General features: G+C 43.9%; 1 protein-coding gene across 1 annotated transcript in view; it reads right to left on the bottom strand.

Moving 5' to 3' along the window:
* Nucleotides 1-22,017, bottom strand: part of LOC135512310 (disintegrin and metalloproteinase domain-containing protein 12-like) — a 149,201-nt gene that overhangs the window by 17,329 nt on the left and 109,855 nt on the right. Inside the window, exons 8-17 of the mRNA XM_064934213.1 lie at nt 19,653-19,724; nt 18,787-18,956; nt 18,478-18,562; nt 15,302-15,450; nt 6,807-6,984; nt 2,603-2,692; nt 2,044-2,239; nt 1,494-1,602; nt 545-743; nt 179-256 (exon numbers count right to left, since the gene is read on the bottom strand). Coding sequence (XP_064790285.1) covers nt 179-256; nt 545-743; nt 1,494-1,602; nt 2,044-2,239; nt 2,603-2,692; nt 6,807-6,984; nt 15,302-15,450; nt 18,478-18,562; nt 18,787-18,956; nt 19,653-19,724 — 1,326 coding nt within the window. The remainder of the gene's footprint in view (nt 1-178; nt 257-544; nt 744-1,493; nt 1,603-2,043; nt 2,240-2,602; nt 2,693-6,806; nt 6,985-15,301; nt 15,451-18,477; nt 18,563-18,786; nt 18,957-19,652; nt 19,725-22,017) is intronic.

Consider the following 22,017-nt stretch of genomic DNA (forward strand, 5'->3'; position numbering starts at 1 on the left):
TCTGTGTAGTAAAGGGCCTACTGTACTACTCTACTGTGTGGCAATGTTGAGGTCAACAAGATGCTGTGATGCGTTAATAATGTTGGCATGACAACAGCGTTACGCTAACACAGGGAAATGAGTCACCACATTCTAGATACGCAACATAAAATGATACCCTCCAACACGGAGTACTCACCCCTCGTTCGCTGCACTTCCCTGAACATTGGTGCACACCAAACACACTGACGTTCTGGCACTGACGATTTAGGCACATCTATGGAGCAGAGAAAGAGTCCTATTGAATAAATGACTTATCAAATGTGAAGTACTGTAGTACTCCAAATGTGATGTTAGCTATTGAATGGAAGGTCTATCTTCCGAGAACTGCTATCTATTCCATTCTCTGAGACCCAATTCAAATGATCCCAGTGATGACAGTAAGTGATTGGTTTGGAATTGGGCTAAATACAAGCCTTGGCTTTAGCATACCCACCACTGGTGACTATAGTCTCTCTCTAGTTCTGCTTGATAACAGGTGCAGCGCTCTACAGAGTACCCTCACCATGCCCTCTCCACACGTGGTGCCAGCCAGAACCAGTCCAGGGTCGGGCATGTCATCACCCAGGTAAACGTGCGTCCCCCGACACAGGATTCTCCCTCCTTCCTGAAGAGGGATGTTGGTTTCTATAGAGACGGCATTGGTGCCAATCACAGGCCGGTTGGCCCCTCCTTGACACTGAATTTTACCACACTTTGCGTCTCTGTGTTAAAAAAACAACCAACATATTCATGCGCACACGCACATGCACACACACACACACACACACACACACACACACACACACACACACACACACACACACACACACACACACACACACACACATGCTCACATGCTCACACACACACACACATGCTCACACACACACACACATGCTCACACACACGCACACATGCTCACACACACACACATGCTCACACACACACACACACACACACACACACACACACACACACACACACACACACACACACACACACACACACACACACACACACACACACACTAATGACAAGGTATAAAGTTAAACACTGACAATCTCTGACATGTGAGAGATGGTGTGTAATTGTAACCAAAGATGAAAGACAACTAGACAGCCTTTGCCTCACCTTAATGACTCCCTCAGTCCTCCAGTCATTAAAGCAATTACATCAATTAACAAATGCTTGATTAGAGATCCAAGAACAATTACCCGACATGAATAGTAAAGTGTTCATGAATACTTCAAACTGTAATTTGCCTTATATCATCTCCAAATTGTGTTTTTAATTATTGTTCCTTCCTAGACTATTTCTCCCATATAATGTGCCATGCTGATTGTCAATTGGCACCCTTGATAATAACAATTCAGATAAACAACATTGTTTTATTCCTTGGTCTTTCTAGCTAGCTCTTTTTGCTTTCAAGGTCAATAGACATGACATACATCACAACAGCTGCTAAGTCTTACCGGGCTTCACATTTGGCAAACAATCCTTTGGAGTCCTTGCCACAGTTCCCGTAAGGATCTCCTGCTGAGTTGACCCTCTCAAAGCAGATCCCCGGGGCAGGTTTGGCTCCTGCAGGAGAAAGAGAGAGTGGAAGATAGAAAGAGAGTGAGAGAAAGGGGGGGGGGGGAGTGAGAAGGGAAGAGAGAGAGTGAGAGAGGGAGGGGAAGAGGGAGAGAGTGAGATGTGATGAGTCAGAGATGTAACAAAGCATCCCATGAGCCAAAGGTAACCCCTGACCTCCAGATGTTAAGGCAGGTCAACTGTGGAGGAACCTGTGTTCATCAAAAGGATTGTTTACATGATGTCTGTTAGCTTGTTCTGTCCAGGTGCTGCATGGCCTCTCCCTTGACATTGAACTGATTTATAAACTAGGATTAATTGTTCCTTAGCTACTTCAAGAAACATGTTAAGTAAAGTTAGATGTATTCATCTGATCTCTCCAAATATGGAAGAGTCAAAAAAATAAAATCAATCAAAAACTTCCAGTCCCCTGGGGGGCACCCTACTGACCTGGTCCCCATAGTGTGATGCACTGCTGCTCGTGGGTCTGGCAGATGCCGTTGTAGCAGTATCCGTCCACTTTGTGGCAAGAGTGCCCGTCATGCAGGTACACGTTGGCAGGGCAGTGGGGGTTGGCACCAGTACAAAACTCTGGCAGATCACAGGAGTTACTGGATTCTCGACACGGTGTGCCAGCAGGCTTCAGCTGCAGAGAGAACACATAGACAGACAAATAACCACACACCCACAACTCAATGACAATGGAATCAGAAGGGCAAACTAAATTGAAAATGTTTGGCATCTTTTTTTGTACTCTGGAGGGCCCAGTGCTTGAATACACCTTGATTTAAAAGTCTACATTTTCTTTTTACTATAAACACTCGCTTTTTTAACATGTCAATGGAGCAGAGAATTATTAGATTTTTTTTTAATCACTTCTACAGGGAGGAAAGAGGGAGAAAGAGACATCACGAGAGAGCAAAAGTGCGAGGGACGGAGAGAGAGGGAGGGATAGACATTTGTGAGAGAGGGAGAGGACGAAAGATAGACACAGAAAGAGCAGTCTTACCCTGCAGTCCTCACAGCACTGTCCGTGTGCACACACGGCATCTCCCTTCAGGGTGCAGGTGGTGGCATTGCAGCAGGGGTTCATGCATTCCTGAGACACAAAACAACAAATGGACCTCATTATCGGTCTGGACCCCCGAATCTCAGCTGTCGTTGCTGTGTCCGTGTCAGATCAGTCTTCCAGGTCAGCTGGTCGGACAGAGCACCGTCAGTCCTCAAGTCCCACAGCACAGCCCTTTAACGCTGTGAGGTAAAGCCTGGAGATACAATACCACGGCACAAACAGACAGGAGAGAGCCCATTCTCTGTCAGGGTAAACATATCTTCGGTCCCTGTACGGGGCTCATATGTTTCGGAATTGGTTCGCTCTGGTGTTAAAACAGCATTCTGTTTTAATGTCCATTGATGTGCATTCTATACAATGGGTGGGTGGATATGGAGAGACACAGATCAAGTTTAGGGTGTATTGTAGGTTGGGGGTGTGGTAGGGTAAGGGGACAATGTTTGAGATTTCATGGAAGGTGAATCGAGTGAAAGGATGTTGTAGAGGTAGTTGAGTGGTTGGTGGGGCTTTGAGGCTCCTGAGTGCTGGAGATGACAAACACTGAAACACAACAAAAGGAAAAGGAGCCCACACAGGGAATGAGATGAAGAGAATGAAGGGGTGTTCGAGAGAGACAGATAGCTGCTGGAGAGGGAATGACAAGAGGTGATGGAGTGAGAAATGAACTAGGATTAAGAGAGGGAGAGAGTAGAAGTAGATGGTTCATGTGATAGATTAAAGGAGTAAAGGACAGAGTACAGAACGGTGTTGAAACCCCGTTTAGATCTTTAATTAGAGGCTGAACCCCATGAATATTCTCTTCCAAGCCACAACAGAGTCCCGGCGACACCATCTCTCCTTTTTACTTCCCAACAAGGCCCTGGTGCGTTGACGCTGTGGTCTGACGACATGTTGATTCTGATGGGTCAGGACTAGAGGTGGCTTAGTTGGCTTCTGCTTCACTGTTGAAGGGAGTTTTATGGGATTGGCTGTGCTCTTGTGGCCTGACGTCAGCCTATTGTTTATGGGGAGAGAGGGATGCTTTCATCCCCCGGTCCAAATGGGCCTGTGGTGACATCACTGGGTCATGGAGTGGCATGGGGACGGGGGGGGGGGACGGGGGGGAGTAATGGAACGGTAGTATGCCAACCCAAACCACACAGCTGGCATTACAGCGTACTAATCATTACCTGATTGGAAATACCTCATACTGTAATTGAGGTGACACTGGTCTCATCATTGCTTGACAAATCTGTAAACACTTTAGATCGAATGACATCAGTGTGTATCATTGGGGTAGACTCAAAAGCACAGATATGTTCTGTTTATTTTTTTAGTCATTGGATGCCACAGTAAATGAGCTAGTCACCTCGGAGAGGAGTGGATACAGAGAGTTATGTGGGTGTATGATGGAATGGGAGTGCTGAAAGAGTTCTATTGTGTGCATATCAAATGCATCTTCATCAGAACCCCCCCCTAATGGTATCCTTAACCAGTCTGTCATCCTTAAGACTACAATGAATACAAAAACACACCCACATCCAGTTCATGACCAGCTTTCTTGCTGTTCTGTTTGAAGACGAACACCTCAGCACAGTGCCAGAGGGATTTCTGATATTCTGTGGGATGTGAGAGCAGCTGCTGTGGTGACGCTGAATACTGCTCCGGTACCTGTTCCCCAGATGTGGGTCTGGACTGGTTTGGACTGGCTTCAGTTCCCATGGCAGCCATGTCAGTGTGGTGCTCTGTTGTGTTGATGGCACAGACAAAGAAAGCTCCACCTTGCCCTGATTACTCTCTTGTTTATTAGGATTGTCACAAATCTGGACGGCACACTTGATTAATGAGTAAACGAACAGGATGTGACATTGTGGCACAGTGTCAGGGCAGTGCTCGGCACATATGGGAGGCTGACAGGGAGAGGGGAGGTCTGGGTAAATGGCTGAAAATAGCTGAGGGTCTCCAGTGTTTTGTAGTGTTATGCATGGAGTTGTTTTACACATCAATGTATTTGTCTTTGTGGCAAAATAACAATGTTGACAGCATGGCATGCAACTATACGTACGCAAATGTAGCAGAATGATGTTGTTACCATAGATTATGCACTGGCATTTTATTTCGAAGGAGTTGTACAAAGGACTCTTATTTTGATAGAGCAGAGATGACTGGGTCAAGGGGTCCTCTCAAGAGGTGATACATTCATTTTTGGAGTAATTTACATTGTATGTGTATTTTAGCACAGCTGGGTTGCTGTCATTTAATTTTATGTAAAATCACTAAACTGTATTATCTCATGTTTAAAACAGTGTGTAATGTCAGGTTTGATAGTGCATCCTTGGTTTGTTTAGTCCATTTGTTTGGTAACCTGTTGCTTCCCCTTTAATTGTCCTCTCGTCTGCCTATCCTTGGGAGAAGGTATGTTGTCCTCTGCAGAATGCTCAATGAGGTTAAGAAGAATCCTAGAGCCTCAATTGAAGACTTACAGAAATCTCTGGAACATTCTAACATCTCTGTTGACGGGTCTACGATACGTAAAAGACTAAACAAGAATGGTGTTCATGGGAGGGCACCACGGAAGAAGCCACTGCTGTCCAAAAAACCCCATTGCTGCACGTCTGAAGTTCGCAAAACAGCACCTGGATGTTCCACAGCGCTACTGGCATAATATTCTGTGGACAGATTCATCTACAGTTGAGTTGTTTGGAAGGAACACACAACACAATGTGTGGAGAAAAAAGGCACAGCACATCAAAACCTCAACTGTAAAGTTTGGTGGAGGGAGCATCATGGTTTGCGTCTGCTATGCTGCTGGACAGCTTGCTATCATCGATGGAAGAATACATTCCCAAGTTTATCAAGGCTTTTGCAGGAGAATGTAAGGCTCTGTCCACCAACTGAAGGTCAACAGACGTTGGGTGATGCAACAGGACAACGACCCAAAACACAGAAGTAAATCAACAACAGAATGGCTTCAACAGAAGAAAATACGCCTTCTGTAGTGTCGCAGTGAGAGTCCTGACCTCAACCCGATTGAGATGCAGTGGCATGACCTCAAGAGAGAGGTTCATACCAGACATCACAAGAATATAGCTTAATAACTGAAACAGTTTTTTAAAAAGAGGAATGGTCCAAAATTCTTCCTGACCGTTGTACAGGTCTGATCCGCAACTACAGAAAATGTTTGGTTGAGGTTATTGCTTCCACAGGAGGGTCAACCAGTTATTAAATCCAAGGGTTCACATACTTTTCCGACCCTGCAATGTGAATGTTTATACAGTGTGTTCAATAAAGACATGAAAACGTATAATTATTTGTGTGTTTTTAGTTTAATCACACTGTGTTTGTCTATTGTTGTGACTTAGATGAAGATCAGATCAAATAGTATGACCAATTTAAGCAGAAATCCAAGTAATTCCAAAGGGTTACCATACTTTTTCTTACCCCTGTAATTATACTTACCATGCATGAGAGCGTTTTAAGAAGTTTTATTTACTGTAACTCGCTAGCTAGGTTAGCCACACAGCCCGTGGGGTATGACGGTGTAATGTTTCCATGTACTTAACGGTTTGTTGTACCCTGACAGGTGCGCAAGAGCATTTCTGCAAGAGCTGACAATGCAAACTGTTTTTGTCAACGCCGTGCAGGTGGCAAATAAATACCCACAGATCAATCCAGTTCTCAGAGTGACGTCATTTCCCGACGCAGCACATATTAAAGCATGCTACACAAACCTTTTCATATGCTTGTGCTTTCCTCTGTGAGTTGTGCTTTACTATATATATATATTTTTTTTAACTAGGCAAGTCAGTTAAGAACAAATATTTTTCTTATTTTCAATGACGGCCTATTAACACGGGTGTAAACCGCCTTGTTCAGGGGAAGAACAACAGATTTTGACCTTGTCAGCTCGGGGGATTCGATCTAGCAACCTTTCGGTTACTACTCCAACACTCTAAGCCACTTGTCTACCTGCCGCCCCTGACTGCATGTAGTTACTGTGTGTCATTTGTTGCTATTCTGTGTGAGTGTTCATGGTTTTTTGTATTTCTTTTTGTTCTTTAGTCTGGATAGTGACTGGTGGTCCAATACGTTAGTATTTAAACTGTACAATATGATATAAAAAATGTTCCTCTGTGTTCTGTGTGGATGAATGTTACTGTACCTCCAGCTCTCCACAGTCACACTCCTCTCCCTCCTCCACATATCCGTTGCCACACTTCTGTCCCCCGTAGAGCACCTTGACCTCAGGCATGTTGTACAGACACATCCCCACTCCCTTCTCCAGACTGGCTGCCAGGTCCTTCTTACTGCAGGTGCTGAACACAGTAGGAAATGGATACCTGAGGGGCAAAGATAATGGCAACTTGTTGAGTGCAAAGTGTTGCTACACTGTTACATTCAACCAGTTGTGTGCACAATCCTTTGATATGGGCACAACCAATATAGAATGTTCCTGGCGTTCAAGGTCAGAGTTTCCATAAAACAGTCCAACAGGATAGTACGTTCAAGAAGGATCTGATTCATTCCCAAATGTATGTAATTCCTGGTTCAAATTTGCTTTAAAAGTACATTTAGGATAAGTAAATTCATAAGTAGATGTACTTCTTAGATTACTTTTAAATTCAGAAAGGATACACAATGACACCTTTCTGTTTTCTGAATGACATTAAATTCAGCATATAAAAAATGTGCTAGTTAAAGTTTCTTCCACTTGCGCGAGTCTGACCCCAAGTCAGAGACCGGTATGATGACACACCAAATGCTTTTGCTGGATCATTTTTGTCTTCCTCTTTATTATTATTATTTTTTAAAGTTTTTTTTTATTTTACCAAGTTTTCACCCCAATTTCGTGGTATCCAATTGTTTGTAGTTACTATCTTGTCTCATCGCTACAACTCCCGTACGGGCTCAGGAGAGACGAAGGTCAAAAGCCATGCATCCTCCGAAACACAACCCAACCAAGCCGCACTGCTTCTTTAACACAGCGCGCATCCAACCAACCAGGAAGCCAGCCGCACCAATGTGTCGGAGGAAACACAGTGCACCTGGCGACCTGGTTAGCGTGCACTGCGCTTGGTGCATGATGAGACAAGGACATCCCTACCGGCCAAACCCTCCCTAACCCGGACGACGCTAGGCCAATTGTGCGTCGCCCCACGAACCTCCCGGTCGGCTGTGACAGAGCCTGGGCACGAACCAGAGTCTCTGGTGGCACAGCTATTACTGCAATGCAGTGCCCTAGACCACTGCGCCACCCGGGAGGCCTTTTCTTTGTCTTCTTCTAAGTAAACCAAAAGTGAGTTTGGGTAATCCAAAAGTTACATTACTGATTATACATTTAGACAGATAACTAGTAACTGTAACAGATTACATTTAGAAAGTAACCTTCCCAACCATGCTTATTCATTCATAAGGCCTTGGCACATATTTAACGGTCTACCGACATCAGTTGTGCTCTGATTCGACACAGTTTCATAAGCACAAAGACAAACAAACAAACAAACAAACAAGCAATACAACAAAGCGACACAGCTTGGTCTGCAAGCCCCTTAGTTCATAAATATGTATCCGCCGCTCAGGCAGACCTAAGTCTTCAATCACAGAGGATCTTGGGTAATCTGGGCCGTTTGAAGAAACCGACTTCTGAAGTGGAGGGCTATGGGGAAATTACACATGCCTCTTAGTGCGTGTCTGTGTGTCTTCAACAACAACATCATATTCTACTTATACCACGCGGTGAAGCATATTTGAAACATAATGATCAGACCTGATCAGACCTTTAGCTGCAGCCAAGCTTGTGGCACATACAGTACATTGACATTTAACCAGTCTATGTATGTCTACATAAGAAAGTAAGAAAATCGGAAATAAAAACATCCTAAATGTAGAGAAATGTCTGTTTGTAACAGCTGTCCTCCCTGGGGGTTTCCGTGATAACAGAGTGTGTATTGTATGTACCAACCAACCAACCACAGGAGGAGAGATGGATACACACTGCTGCTTCACCTCATTATCAACTCCTGTCCTCCTCTAACCTCCCTCCCATCAGCCTGACAACTCTGACAGTAAGAGACTAAAGCCAAAGGACAGAACACTGGACGTGACAAATCTGTAATCACAGTACTATAAATGGCAGCAAGAGGGCTGAGACAGAGACTTATAGGCCTACAACACAACTATACTGTATGACTCTAGGCTGGCCTACCTTCAGTATGTAAAGCTGGCTAATGATACAGTGTAAGGGACTGGTATTGGCAGGTGGCTGGCACAAAAAAAAGAGGTTTTGGGTAAGCTTGCAATCTGACAGTGAGCGGTGTCGTGAGTGGTGAAGATGGGGAGTTGGCTCTGGGCAGGCGACATTTTGAAAAGCCTTCTTAAAAGCAACAGATGAGGATAAGGGCTGGCACCGAGCTAGGAGGCTGGTGTGGATCGAGCAAGATGGCCAGGAGGGTGACGGTTGGCATGGCATTGTGGAAAAGCTGACATCAGACATGACTGCTTCAATAAGTCAGAGGACTAAAAGGACTGAGAGTGGCACTGGGTGGACCAGGTTGGTAAACTTGTCATTGCGTGGGCCAAAAAAAGGTTTGAAGATAAACCTTGACATTGGACATAATCACTTTCTTTAACAGGACATTACACAGAGTCGAGTTGTAGCTAAAACTTGGCATCTGATTTGTGAGGGGATCTGTGATGCTTCGCCTCCGCCTAGGGGGGATTTGGCAGCTGTAATTCTATGGACGTTGCACTGTCATCAGTTCACTCTTTTGCCTGCTAGGGGCATAGAGGTAAGGCGGACCAGCCAGAAAACACATTGTGCTTCCTCCTTACCACTGAGGAAAAACACACTGAACTCTCACTTACAACATCTCCCTGGAAGTAGTGATGACCACCACCACGTCAACCTGTCTGCTGCCCTAATCCACTTGCTATGGTTCTATATGTGTTTACCCCTGCTCTTTAGGAGGGACCAAAGCTAGGGTGAGCAGGCCACTGAGCAGGCCCTCGTAAATAGAATGCCTGCTGCTGATAACACACCAGAGCGGTGGAACCCCATGATCTGTGTTGGGAAAAAACACAGGCCGAGAAAGCTTAACTCCACTAGCAGACAAAGCAATCTGCTCCGACCAGCCTGAGACTGTCCATCATCTCCTCCCCAGCTGAGGACCCAGAGCAGGTCCACCAGGCCTGGGGAGAGGCGTGGGCTCTGCTCTCTTGTCCCCTCTAGTCTTTTAATACAGTTGTGGAATTTGGATCCCCCTACACCCCAGTGACTGTTTTATCAGCTGATGCCATGTGCCGGCTACACCGTCCAGGAAATGATATTACAATACTTTTCAGTGGATTATATTAGCTTAAAATCCCCATCTTTTCTCCACGCGTAGTCAAGCAATGTAGATCTAATTAGGACTAGGAGGTGTCGGGGTGGACACCACATAATGGTCGTAGAGTATCTCAAACCTAGTCATCCTGCAGGGCCTGATTGACGGACAGTATGACATTTCTGTAATTTCACAACTAAATAAGGTTCTTCAAAAAACCCTTCGATGGCACAACCTCATTCATATTCTGATCACGCCTTGATAGCTCATAAGATAAATGGATGTTCATATCTTACTTAGAGCAATGATGACAGACAGCACCTTTTGTACTCCCGGGGGGCTCAGATGCCGACAGCCTGGGTTATTACTAACAGGAGTTCAATGCCAAGCAGACACACAGAGGGAAAGAGGAAATGGATATGATCTGATGTGCTCTTTCGTCAGCCGGTCTGAGGAATTACACAGAACTGATTTACATTTTTCCCTGGAACGCTTTGAAAGTAGAGAGGGCAAGGACAACAATCTGCACTTCAGTCATTTTCAGGTCGGCAGTGCTCAATGTCTCCTCCTCTGCGACAACAAGGCCCTGTGAACCTCTGTTGACTTCTGACATAGAGGATTTGGGACCGTCCGTGGTCATTTCCACACATGCAGAATCACACTGCGATGGCAATGTTGTGCTGAGGTAGATTTTGGGCTGCCACCCCAGGTGACTAACAACAGCGTTTCTCTGAATCTAGCCTACATCAGGGGGCCCAGAAGACTGTTGTCAGTCTAGTCAAGTCAAACAAGGAGCCACTGGGTTCAGTGGCGGAGTACATACCAAGGAGGATAGGACGCTGTCTGTGGAGGTGGTGGGTGAGGAGACTCTCCGTCAACATAAAAGTAAACTGCGACACACACACACAGACACGGACGCATGCTGACGCACAACTCGGTCAACCAAGCCCATAATTAGTCAATGTTCCCTCAACCCCTTCCTACCTTGACATTGGTAGTTATTTCCCCCTCTCCAGAAGTTCATCTTGAGTGTGCAGCCCAGTTATACACCGTGCTGCGGATCTGATACAGCCCCCTAACTGGGACTACCCAAAAGAAAACTTATTTGAGGCTGTCTGTGCTGCCACAAGTGACACAATCCACTAGCATGGAAATTCCCCACCATCCCTGTGGCTTTCTCGGCTGTCTCACTCGAAGATCTGACATACTTCAAATCAGGAGCCCACCTTTCTTTGGGAGCGTCTTTATGTACACTATGCAAACACGATCGTGTAACTGTGTATTCCAACTAAGCCCACCACATCTCTCTGTCTCCATCTCTTTCTCTCTCCCTCTGCTCTTCTATTACAAATCAAATGCAGTAAATAAACGGCCACTGGCCACTTAGCGCTTGTCTAGCCTAGCAAAAACCTGTCTCAGTGGATCTCTCTCTGAGCCCCTGATTATAGTTGGCAGCGTCAGTGATAATCACATCATTTAGATGCAGCCTGTCCTCCACTCCATTAGCAAGTCTGAGTAAAGAATGTCCCGACACAACACCCAGGAAGCTACACAGGGGTCACTGGCTGCCTGCCTGTTCCTCGGCTTCTCACATTCTGAAGATGAAGCAGGACTGAGGGACTGGACAGTGTGCACTATGGCAAAGAAGGCAGAAAACTGTACGGAGGAAGTGAGTTTCAGATTGGACTGCTGAAATGCCTGGTGTTGTGAACAAGCCACTGTAAATTCAGCCCGGAGGCGGATATGTTTGACTGGCTGAAATAAGGTATTGCATATCCAGCTGACCTGTATATGTGAACGAATGAACACACACACACACACACACACACACACACACACACACACACACACACACACACACACACACACACACACACACACACACACACACACACACACACACACACACACACACACACACACACACACACACACACACACACACACACACACACACACACACTGTGCACATATTTAGCATACACACCAATAAACACACAGAACTGCAATGCCTTATTTCTGTGTGTGCTCAGGGCCTTTCAGCTGAAGTGAACCGAGGACATTGTAGGATTGTTCCCATTGATCCATCATTCTGTTGGAAAACAGGGCTTTGTCTGAGTTCTAGTTTAACTGGGGTTTAGACCTGAGTTTTTCGAGTAGAAATGTTTTCACCTCAGAAAAACAGACATGGCAATACAGTATTTCCTTATCTGCACTGCCTTACAGAGTGTGTCAATTAAAACACACATACTGTGTTAACAAATATACAATACCTGACAACAGGGTGTAAGAATAACCAGTTTTGATTACGTTAACTTGGTGGTCACTCATCACTCATTAAATTGGGAAGATGGTGATTCTAGTGACCGTCGTTTCAACTGAATATATTTGTGACCTACTTGAACTCCTAAAATTAACTTAAAGGCCTAATGCAGTCAAAAACGTGATTTCCTGTTTTTTATATACACTGAGTATAACCAAACATTAGGAACACCTTCCTATTGAGTTGCACCCCACCGTTGCCTTCAGAACAGCCTCAATTCATTGTGGCATGGACTCTACAAGGTGTCGAAAGTGTTCCACAGGGATGCTGGCCCATGTTGACTCCAATGCTCCCTACAGTTGTGTCAAGTTGGCTGGATGTCCTTTGGGCGGTGGACCATTCTTGATACAAACAGGAAACTGTTGAGAGTGAAAAACCCAGCAGCATTGCAGTTCTTGACAAAAACCAGTGTGCCTGGAACCTACTACAGTACCATACCCCATTCAAAGGCACTTAAATATTTTGTCTTGCCCATTCACCTTCTGAATGACACACAAAATCCATGTCTCAATTGTCTCAAGGATTAAAAATCCTTCTGTTAAGGATCCACCCCTTTTCCCCCAATTTCACCTAAAATGACATACCCAAATCTAACTGCCTGTAACTCAGGGCCTGAAGCAAGGATATGCATATTCTTGGTACCCTTTGAAAGGAAACACTTTGAAGTTTGTGGAAATGTGAAAGGAATGTATGAGAATATAACACATTAGATCTGGTAAAAGATAATACAAAGAAAAAACAACCGTTCTTTTGTATTTTTTTTGTACCATCATCTTTGAAATGCAAGAGAAAGGCCATAATGTATTATTCCAGCCTGGCTGCAATTTAGATTGTGTAGCCACTAGATGGTAGCAGTGTACGTGCAAAGTTTTAGACTGATCCAACAAACCATTGCATTTCTGTTCAAAATGTTGTATCAAGACTGCCCAAATATGCCTAATTTGTTTATTAATAACATTTCATGTTCAAAACTGTGCACTCTCCTCAAACAATAGCATGTGTAATAGCTACTGTAAATTGGACAGTGTAGTTAGATTAACAAGAATTTAAGCTTTCTGCCAATATCAGATATGTCTATGTCCTGGGAAATTTTCTTGTTACTTACAAACTCATGATAATTGCATTAGCCTACATTAGCTCAACCGTCCCGTGGAAGGGACACCGATCCCGAAGAAGATTTATTTTTAACCTGTCTCCTCCCCTTCATCTCCACTGATTGAAGAGGATTTAACAGGTGACATCAATAAGGGATCATAGCTTTCACCTGGATAGGCTATGCCATTGAAAGAGCATGTGTACTCAATGTTTTGTATACCCAGTCTATAAATCCATACTATGAGGTTTGAATGATACTGTGAAAATCATGACAATGCCCTTTTAGTGTAAGACCTGTTTGAAAAGACTGCCTGGAATTTCAGCATGTTTTGGTGAGATGGTATTTTGGCCTGCCTGGTGACATCACCAAGACATCGCCAATAACAGCTAGTTTTCCGTTTTCTCCTCCCCACTCAGACCACTCCAAGACAGTCCTAGAAAAATTTTTTCTTTAGAAATAGCTCTTTTCTAAGAAGCTATATGTACATTTTTTAAAACAAATGTAAGATTCTTATTTGATAGCCAGGTATTATTTGATATTGAGATAAAAACGTCTGGCCTTTGACACTAACAGATACCCTGAATACTCTAAAGGTGAATTTATTTCATGACTTTTCATGATTTTTTTCTCAATTAATGTCGCATTAGCATAGCAGAATGAGCTCACTGCCAACTCTGGTGAAGAGTTTTTCAGCTATTTTTGTGGGTAAAAGGTCATCATTTTCTTCTGGCTGACTTCAACAACAGATAACGGTCTTTCGCTTATTCACAGACCTGATGGCATTTATTTTCGAAGGATGCCCTTGCAAGCCCTGCGCGGTTTCCTTCCAGTGTGTTGCTATGTTGTTTTATGAGCACATAATTGAGAATAGTGTTACCGTGTTTTTCATGGCCTGGCTCCAATGACAACAGCGAGAGCCTGGGCCAGTGAAAACACAGAGAGCCCAGAGCCAGAGGGACTGTCGTCAAACAGGCTGTGAATCAGCTGTGTCCGACAGCCGCCCACCCCTCAGATTCTACCCATGATCCTCAGCAGCTCAGTTCTGAACAGGCGCCCTCGGATGTACTGTACTACTCAGGAAGCAGCTGAATTTTCTCAATTTCCAATTCCGATGGCAATAACAGACTCCACTGCTTGGGCACCCATCTGTCTATCTACTCTTTTCCTCTTCTTTCCCTCTCTCAAACGGAGGTGGAATCCATCCCAAACACATCCATCCGTCTACACGCCCAGACACAGCATCAGATAAAACTAATTGTCATCAGACCAAGGGTGAAATCTCATATTACGCACACGGTACACCTTATCTGACCACTGTTGACACAGAAATAGTCACGTGGTCCATCAGTCGAGGCATTATCATGAGATCCCAGGCTGGGGGCAGGTGAGAATCTGTGAGCAGCCTCTCTGTCTTCAGGCTGAGAGGTTGTTCCCAGCCCTCAACAAGATGCATGGCCATCCACACATTAACAAGGACACACAGGATACTAGTGTTTACATGAGATAACGATCAACCCTGTACAAGCTGTCAAGGCATTCATCTTGTCTTAATGGTCTATTAGCAGAAGGTTAAAACGCGTTGCGTTGCGTTTCTAATTTATTCTGAAAAGTTGAGGAATGAATGGGAACTTAATTTGCATGCTCGTAAAGTGTACAGCTGATTTGGGAGGCGAAGTTAAACTGTTACACATTGATGAGAGAAAAGGGACTATCTGAAAATGCCAAGGTTGATGTAACCTCCATTTCAATTCCAGCCAGTACAGATAAACTGAAAGCTATATTTCCTAAAATGACTAGAATTGATAGAGCTGACCCACCATCCTCTTTGACTCTGTTTTAAAAATAATTGCTTAATGAGACAACACAGTATTTATAACCCATTCATACGGTTGGACTGGACCATTGGCATCACTCACCCAGTGGAGGGGGTCATGATGCAGCCCCCACGGTCCACTGTCATCCTGCAGCCACACCCCCGCTCCGGGGTGTCGTGGTTCATGCCAAAGTTGTGCCCCAGCTCGTGTGCTAAAGTCACAGCTGCACCCAGGGGATTTTCCGAATGGTCCTACAGTGGAAAAACAACATAAGTTCACATTCGGTTTGAAACTGAGATAAGAAGTTGAAGCGATAACACCTTTCTATATTATTAGAACATCACAACAAAGCATTGCATTGTATAATGTCTCGCATGGATAATTAAGCAGCAGCACGATATGTTAGTTCATAGAGTTCAGTGGATATATCCATCGATGTTTGGAAGATAATGGATGTTGCATAGAGTAAAGATCTGCAAGGTACAGTAGTACATTAGAGCCCATTTTCCCTTAGTTCAATACATATCTGTCTTCGTTCGGTTGACTCACAGTGGTTCCATTAGGTCCAACTGCCCAGTGATCCACATTTCATTACACATTCTGCTCATGGAGGATAGGAGCTGATCAGTTTGTCTGCTGTTCCCTCACCAACCCCAACCAACCCTAATCACACACTACTGCCGGCGGGGACAGATGCTGGGAAGCAATAGAAACTTGGTGCATTATGACATTTTAGTGAACATATAAGCTAGCCAACTGTCCTTCAGAAGGAGAGAGGGTACAGGGAGGGGAGGGGGGTGTAAAGAAATAGGGAGAGGGGAGAATTGATGGAGAAAAACCTAGTAAAAATTTGACAAACAGAAAGCTACTAGACAGAGAAAGGCAGAGATGCATGTAGAGAGATTGGAATGAAGACTGAAAGAAAGTGCAGCAAAGACACTGATTGACATGGAGAGACAAAGAGAAGAACACAAGGGAACAATAGAAGTGAAGGTAAGACTTGCTGCTGTAGCTTGCTGCACAGTTAAGTGCTGAGTGTGCACAGCAGCAAACACAACAGCAGTATAAATTATGAAGGTCCCGGCCCATGGAGTTTTACACACACAGACACACTCTGTGGATGTGTGTCAACACTACTCCACAGGCCCGAGATAGGTACACCAGGTGAACCACAGCCACAGCCATGAATTATGTATAAACGCACTGAAACACACACACGCACACACACATACAGCACTGAATATACTGGAGGATACTGGAGCACATACAGCACTGAATATACTGGAGGATACTGGAGCACATACAGCACTGAATATACTGGAGGATACTGGAGCACATACAGCACTGAATATACTGGAGGATACTGGAGCACATACAGCACTGAATATACTGGAGGATACTGGAGCACATACAGCACTGAATATACTGGAGGATACTGGAGCACATACAGCACTGAATATACTGGAGGATACTGGAGCACATACAGCACTGAATATACTGGAGGATACTGGAGCACATACAGCACTGAATATACTGGAGGATACTGGAGCACATACAGCACTGAATATACTGGAGGATACTGGAGCACATACAGCACTGAATATACTGGAGGATACTGGAGCACATACAGCACTGAATATACTGGAGGATACTGGAGCACATACAGCACTGAATATACTGGAGGATACTGGAGCACATACAGCACTGAATATACTGGAGGATACTGGAGCACATACAGCACTGAATATACTGGAGGATACTGGAGACAGACAGACTTGTCTCAGTCATATAATGTTTCTCCTACGTGGATGTTGTCATCCAATGCGACACAACAAGTAGGATTATGAATCAGACATTTTCCTAATCCATAAGTCCCTACTGTTATGTGGGTCCCTAGTCTAAAGAGCCCAACAACTCGTCTGATTTACACTGCTCTGTACATACTGTAGGACTACGATTATGTCCATAATAAACTACTGCGCTTTCCCTCTACAGAGGGTCGTATGTCAGGGCCTTATGTAAAGCAAAGCTATTTCTGCCCTGATTACAGAGCTGTGTGGTGAGACCAGTTTCCTGGGGGGGTTCGTGGAAGGACGAGAACTACGTCCCTCCCAGCCCCGTCATGTTTGAGATCTCGTGGATATACTGCTCGCATCACGGCTGAGCACCTCTTCACAAGCACTGTAATTGAAGAGAGTGGATTGACGTAGGTGAAGTCAGAGTCAACCCTTCAAAGCAGCCCTAAGATAGCTACATTGGTGAGAACAACACCGGGTTAGTTTGGTCAGGAAGGTGGTTTTACGGTCTTTCTGAAGTAGTTTCAAGACATGCAGGGGATATTTTATCTCCCAAAACATGATGATTGTATTCGTTTACATTTAACGACAAACCCACAGTGGTTGAGGCATAAACGTTTCTGGCGAAATTTGTTTTAAAAACCCAGCGATGCACAAACTGTGAAATTCAACCTACACGTGGACCAAATAAAGGGGGTTGGAGCTGATAACATATGTTGAAATACAAAGTGGTTCATCTGGTCCTTCGGCCCTATAACTCAATACATGGTTCTTTAATCCTGCTCCAAGCCTTTGCCATGTGTGAGTAATGGGAAGGACAAACATCTGGAAATAACCAGCCAACCCTGGCCAGAAGGAAAACATATCTATTAATGGGAAATACACCTCTTTGTTGAAGCTGCGTGGCATGGGCTGACTCTGAGAAGGGAACTGCCTGGCGATTTAGTATGGGTATCAAGTGATACAGTGGGGACAGAAACACAGTTCATTTTTGCTCATTGCATAACTTAACTGTGTGGGCTGTGCGTGGTAGTGAGTAAAGGGCATTCTATTTTGACATTTAGTATATGGCCTGGCACAAATAATTTATCACTCCTCATAAAAATGTTAATGTGTCTTGTTTAAGCTCCGTGTACAATGACTTACCTCAAACCCACATCCCCGTACATTTATAACTAGACTGGGGACTGGGTGGTTCAATGATGAAAAAGCTTCCAATAACCTTGGATGGTGTGTGTGTGTGTGTGTGTGTGTGTGTGTGTGTGTGTGTGTGTGTGTGTGTGTGTGTGTGTGTGTGTGTGTATGTGTGTGTGTACATGGATGTGAATATATGTTTACAATCATCATTTCTCCGACAGCCCTCACAAAACAATGAACAGTGAAAAACCTTTTCTATACACGCCGTCTCTGGATAGTGTTGAGCTGAGCTCATGCTGATAGCGTCATAGAGTAGGAACAGTGTGAGGTTGAGGTTGTGCTCACCATGACGATGCCTCCAGACTGCTCCACTGTGCACATGCTCATGATGGGAGCCATGCCAATGGTGGTACCCTGGAAGTACACCCCACTGGGGGGAAGGGGGTTGAGGAGAGGTAAAGAAGGTGACTTCAGGGGTTAAATACATACTAAGAATCCTATCAAAGTCTATTTGTATCCCAAATCACAAACGACTGAAGCTTCTATACGAATCAGAAACAGTATGGGCTGTATGACTTCTGTACCTGTGTCACTTCGTTTTGAGTGTGTGCTTCAGGTATTTGTTTATGAGATTGTGTACTGTAGAATCTCCACCTGATGAGCTGAGCGTTGTCGTGTGATTTTGTAGGCAGCAGTTTGACTTTCCTCCAGTCTAGGAACTCATGCAGGGTGTTGAAGGGGTCCTGAGTGACAGGACACTTATCAGAGTCGCTCCATACCTCCAGGCCCACCAGGGCCACGCGGATGTTCAGGACCCTGTAGAACTGAGGGGCAGTGAGTAGAAGGATGCATTGTTGTACTACCATCTTAGGATCTCTCCCATATAAACAATATATATAGATTTTTAAAATTTAAATAAAAAGGTCCACCAGGGCCACGCGGATGTTCAGGACCCTGTAGAACTGAGGGGCAGTAAGTAGAAGGATGCATTGTTGTACTACCATCTTAGGATCTCTCCCATATAAACAATATATATAGATTTTTAAAATTTAAATAAAAAGGTAGTATGGATTAATGGCTGGGGACTGGCTTGGGAGCAGGTTGGCATTTATTGTCAGGAATCTTGCCCTGGAGGTAGCTCTGCAGAGTGGTCACTAGCTGACACAGCCAAAGTTATAATATCTGATTTTAAATTTAAAACGAACCTTAACCACACTGCTAACCCTAGTGCATAACCCTATCCTTAAATTAAGACCCCAAAATCATGCATGTTTACTATATAGCACATTTTGCCTTTGAAGCTGGCCCATCTAGTGGAAATCACTGAGTTCTAACTCCAGGTCAAGATTCATGACAAAACGTCGACTTGGGATCCTAGATGACACCATTTTAGATGGACTAAAAGCAGTTGTGAGAGACTGACATTAGCCTGGGATGACATTAATATGTGCTGTCAGAGGTATTTCTATTTGAAACATATGATAGATCTCTCCTGTGCCTTGGGAAGGTGGAGGTTTTACCTTGTCCACGTAATTGGCTATCTCTGCCAGTCTCTGCTTCACCCTCTCAACGTCCTTCCCCTGTTTCTGAAACTGAACACGCAACCCAGAGTGAATATTGTTAGATGTTAGTAAGCAAAGAAAAACATTAATAGTGGATGAAATGAGTACAAGGTCATGGACATAGTATACAGTAGTGCAGACTGGGTTCAATATCATTTGAACAAGTGTGACGATGTGCCTGTGAGACATCGCCACGTCGGGACATTTCCCTCCATTGCTTCACGCACAAATGAACAGATTTTTTTGGTACAGACATATCCAAAATTACATTTTTATTATTAATATAAAATCATTATTGATATTATACAGTATAAGAACACAAACGCCAGAGCCTGGTTTATATAATTTATTTAGGAACGTACCACTGTATTCTCTTTGTTTGGTGCTGCTAGCCTGTTCTACTCACCACATTATTTTGGAACTGGCTTCCTAGGGGAGCATCCGTTGGTGATGTTCAGGGATTTAGGAAAAGGTAGCGCGCCTCTCGTTATTTGTTTTTTCCTGTTGAAAACTTTTTCAGGATCTGTGGGTCCCCAGCGGGACGTTGAGCTAACATAGGCTAATGCGATTAGCATGAGGTTGTAAGTAACAAGAACATTTCCCAGGACATAGACATATGATGTCCAACGTTTCGACAGACAAGCTGTCTTCATCAGGGTATAATGACAAACACTGTGAGATGACTCATTTATATAGTGTCAAAAGACACACACTTTCCTAGGCTGTCATTGTAAATAAGAATTTGTTCTTAATTGAATTGCCTAGTTAAATAATGGTTAAATAATTTAAAATAAATAAAAGTCACTGATGTGATCTTCCTGTCTGGGTTTGGCGCCACTCTTGGGTAAGTGCTGTGGGGGAGATCTATATGGGCTATACTCAGCCTAAAGCATTATGTCTTTGTTGTAAATGTTTTGGCGCCAAACTGTGGCAGTTGTGAAAAAAGTCAAGAGTTGCAGAGTTATTTTGCCATTGTTAATTCATTGTAAATAAGTATTTGTTCTTAACTGACTTGCCTAGTTAAATAAACAATCATCCACAATCATAACATGCAGTTTCTACTGTATGCGGATGACACACAGCTTTATATATCAATCAGACCCAGTGACCAAGCTAGCTATAGCTACCCCTCACAAGTTTCTTGCTGATATCAAATGTTGGATGTCTGACAACTTTCTCCAACTCAATGATAAGAATTCAGAGGTTGTTTTATTTGGTCCCCCTTATTTAACTCTGACCTAAACGTCCAGCTGCATGTAAAGAAGGTTGTCCAGTCTGCTTTTATCATCAGAGAAATATAGCTAAAATCAAGTATTTTATCTCAGTCATTGATCTGGAGAGACTTCTACCTGCTTTTATTTCCTCACTCCTAGATTACTGTAACTCTTTGTATACATGTCTCTGTCAGCTCAGCTTTTTATAGGCACCAGAAAATCTATCCATATCACAGCTATTTGAGCTTCTCTACACTGGCTACCAGTCACTTTCAGAATAGATCAAACATATATATTAGTCACATTTAATTCTAGGCTTGTCTTAGCTCCATCCTATATCTCTGATCTTTTATCTCCTTACACGTCAGGACGCAGCCTGAGATCCTCTGGCAGGGCACTGTTGACCATTCCAAAGTCTAGGTCGAAAACAAAAGGAGACTGGGCATTTGCTATTAGGGCTAGACTTTGGAATAGTCTGCTAGACGAGATCAGGCTTGCAGATTCAGTGTCTGTTTTTAAATACCTACGGAAGACACACTTTTATAAAGATGCTTTCAATGTGTGATTTTAATTAGCTATATCTGTCTTTGTTTCTAAGTTAGTAACTTTTATTTTATGATGTGAATAACTTTGTTACCTGTATTGAAAAGCACTATACAAACAAAGTTATTTGTATAGAGCTTATGGAAATAAGACAATTATTCTATTGCCATAGATCACCTGTTAATTACCAAAATTACTGAAGATTCCGGTAACTTCTGGTAGCTCGGCAACCCTAGCAGTACAGTATAATGGTCGTTTTTGGAGAAATGGCATGGCCCATATGTTACAGATATCTTCAACCAGTCTGGAAGGGAAGGTAGGTATAACAGGTTGTCAAGCTGAGGTCCATCAGGATCTGGGCTCATCTCAGAAACAACTGGCGAGAGAACGGGGAGCATGTGCATTGGCAGAAATGGCATGTGAGAGGCATCAGATGCAATCCAAGGTGAGACAGACTCTCCTTTTTCATCCCACTGTGCATCCACCTGCTTGTGTATACTGTGTGTAGACCTACTTAGTCAGCTACATCCAGCCTGGCCCTTATAGAGCAGCACAAGCAAGTGGGT

Source organism: Oncorhynchus masou, chromosome 24, assembly GCF_036934945.1.
Source record: "Oncorhynchus masou masou isolate Uvic2021 chromosome 24, UVic_Omas_1.1, whole genome shotgun sequence".
In the NCBI taxonomy this organism is placed as follows: domain Eukaryota; kingdom Metazoa; phylum Chordata; class Actinopteri; order Salmoniformes; family Salmonidae; genus Oncorhynchus; species Oncorhynchus masou.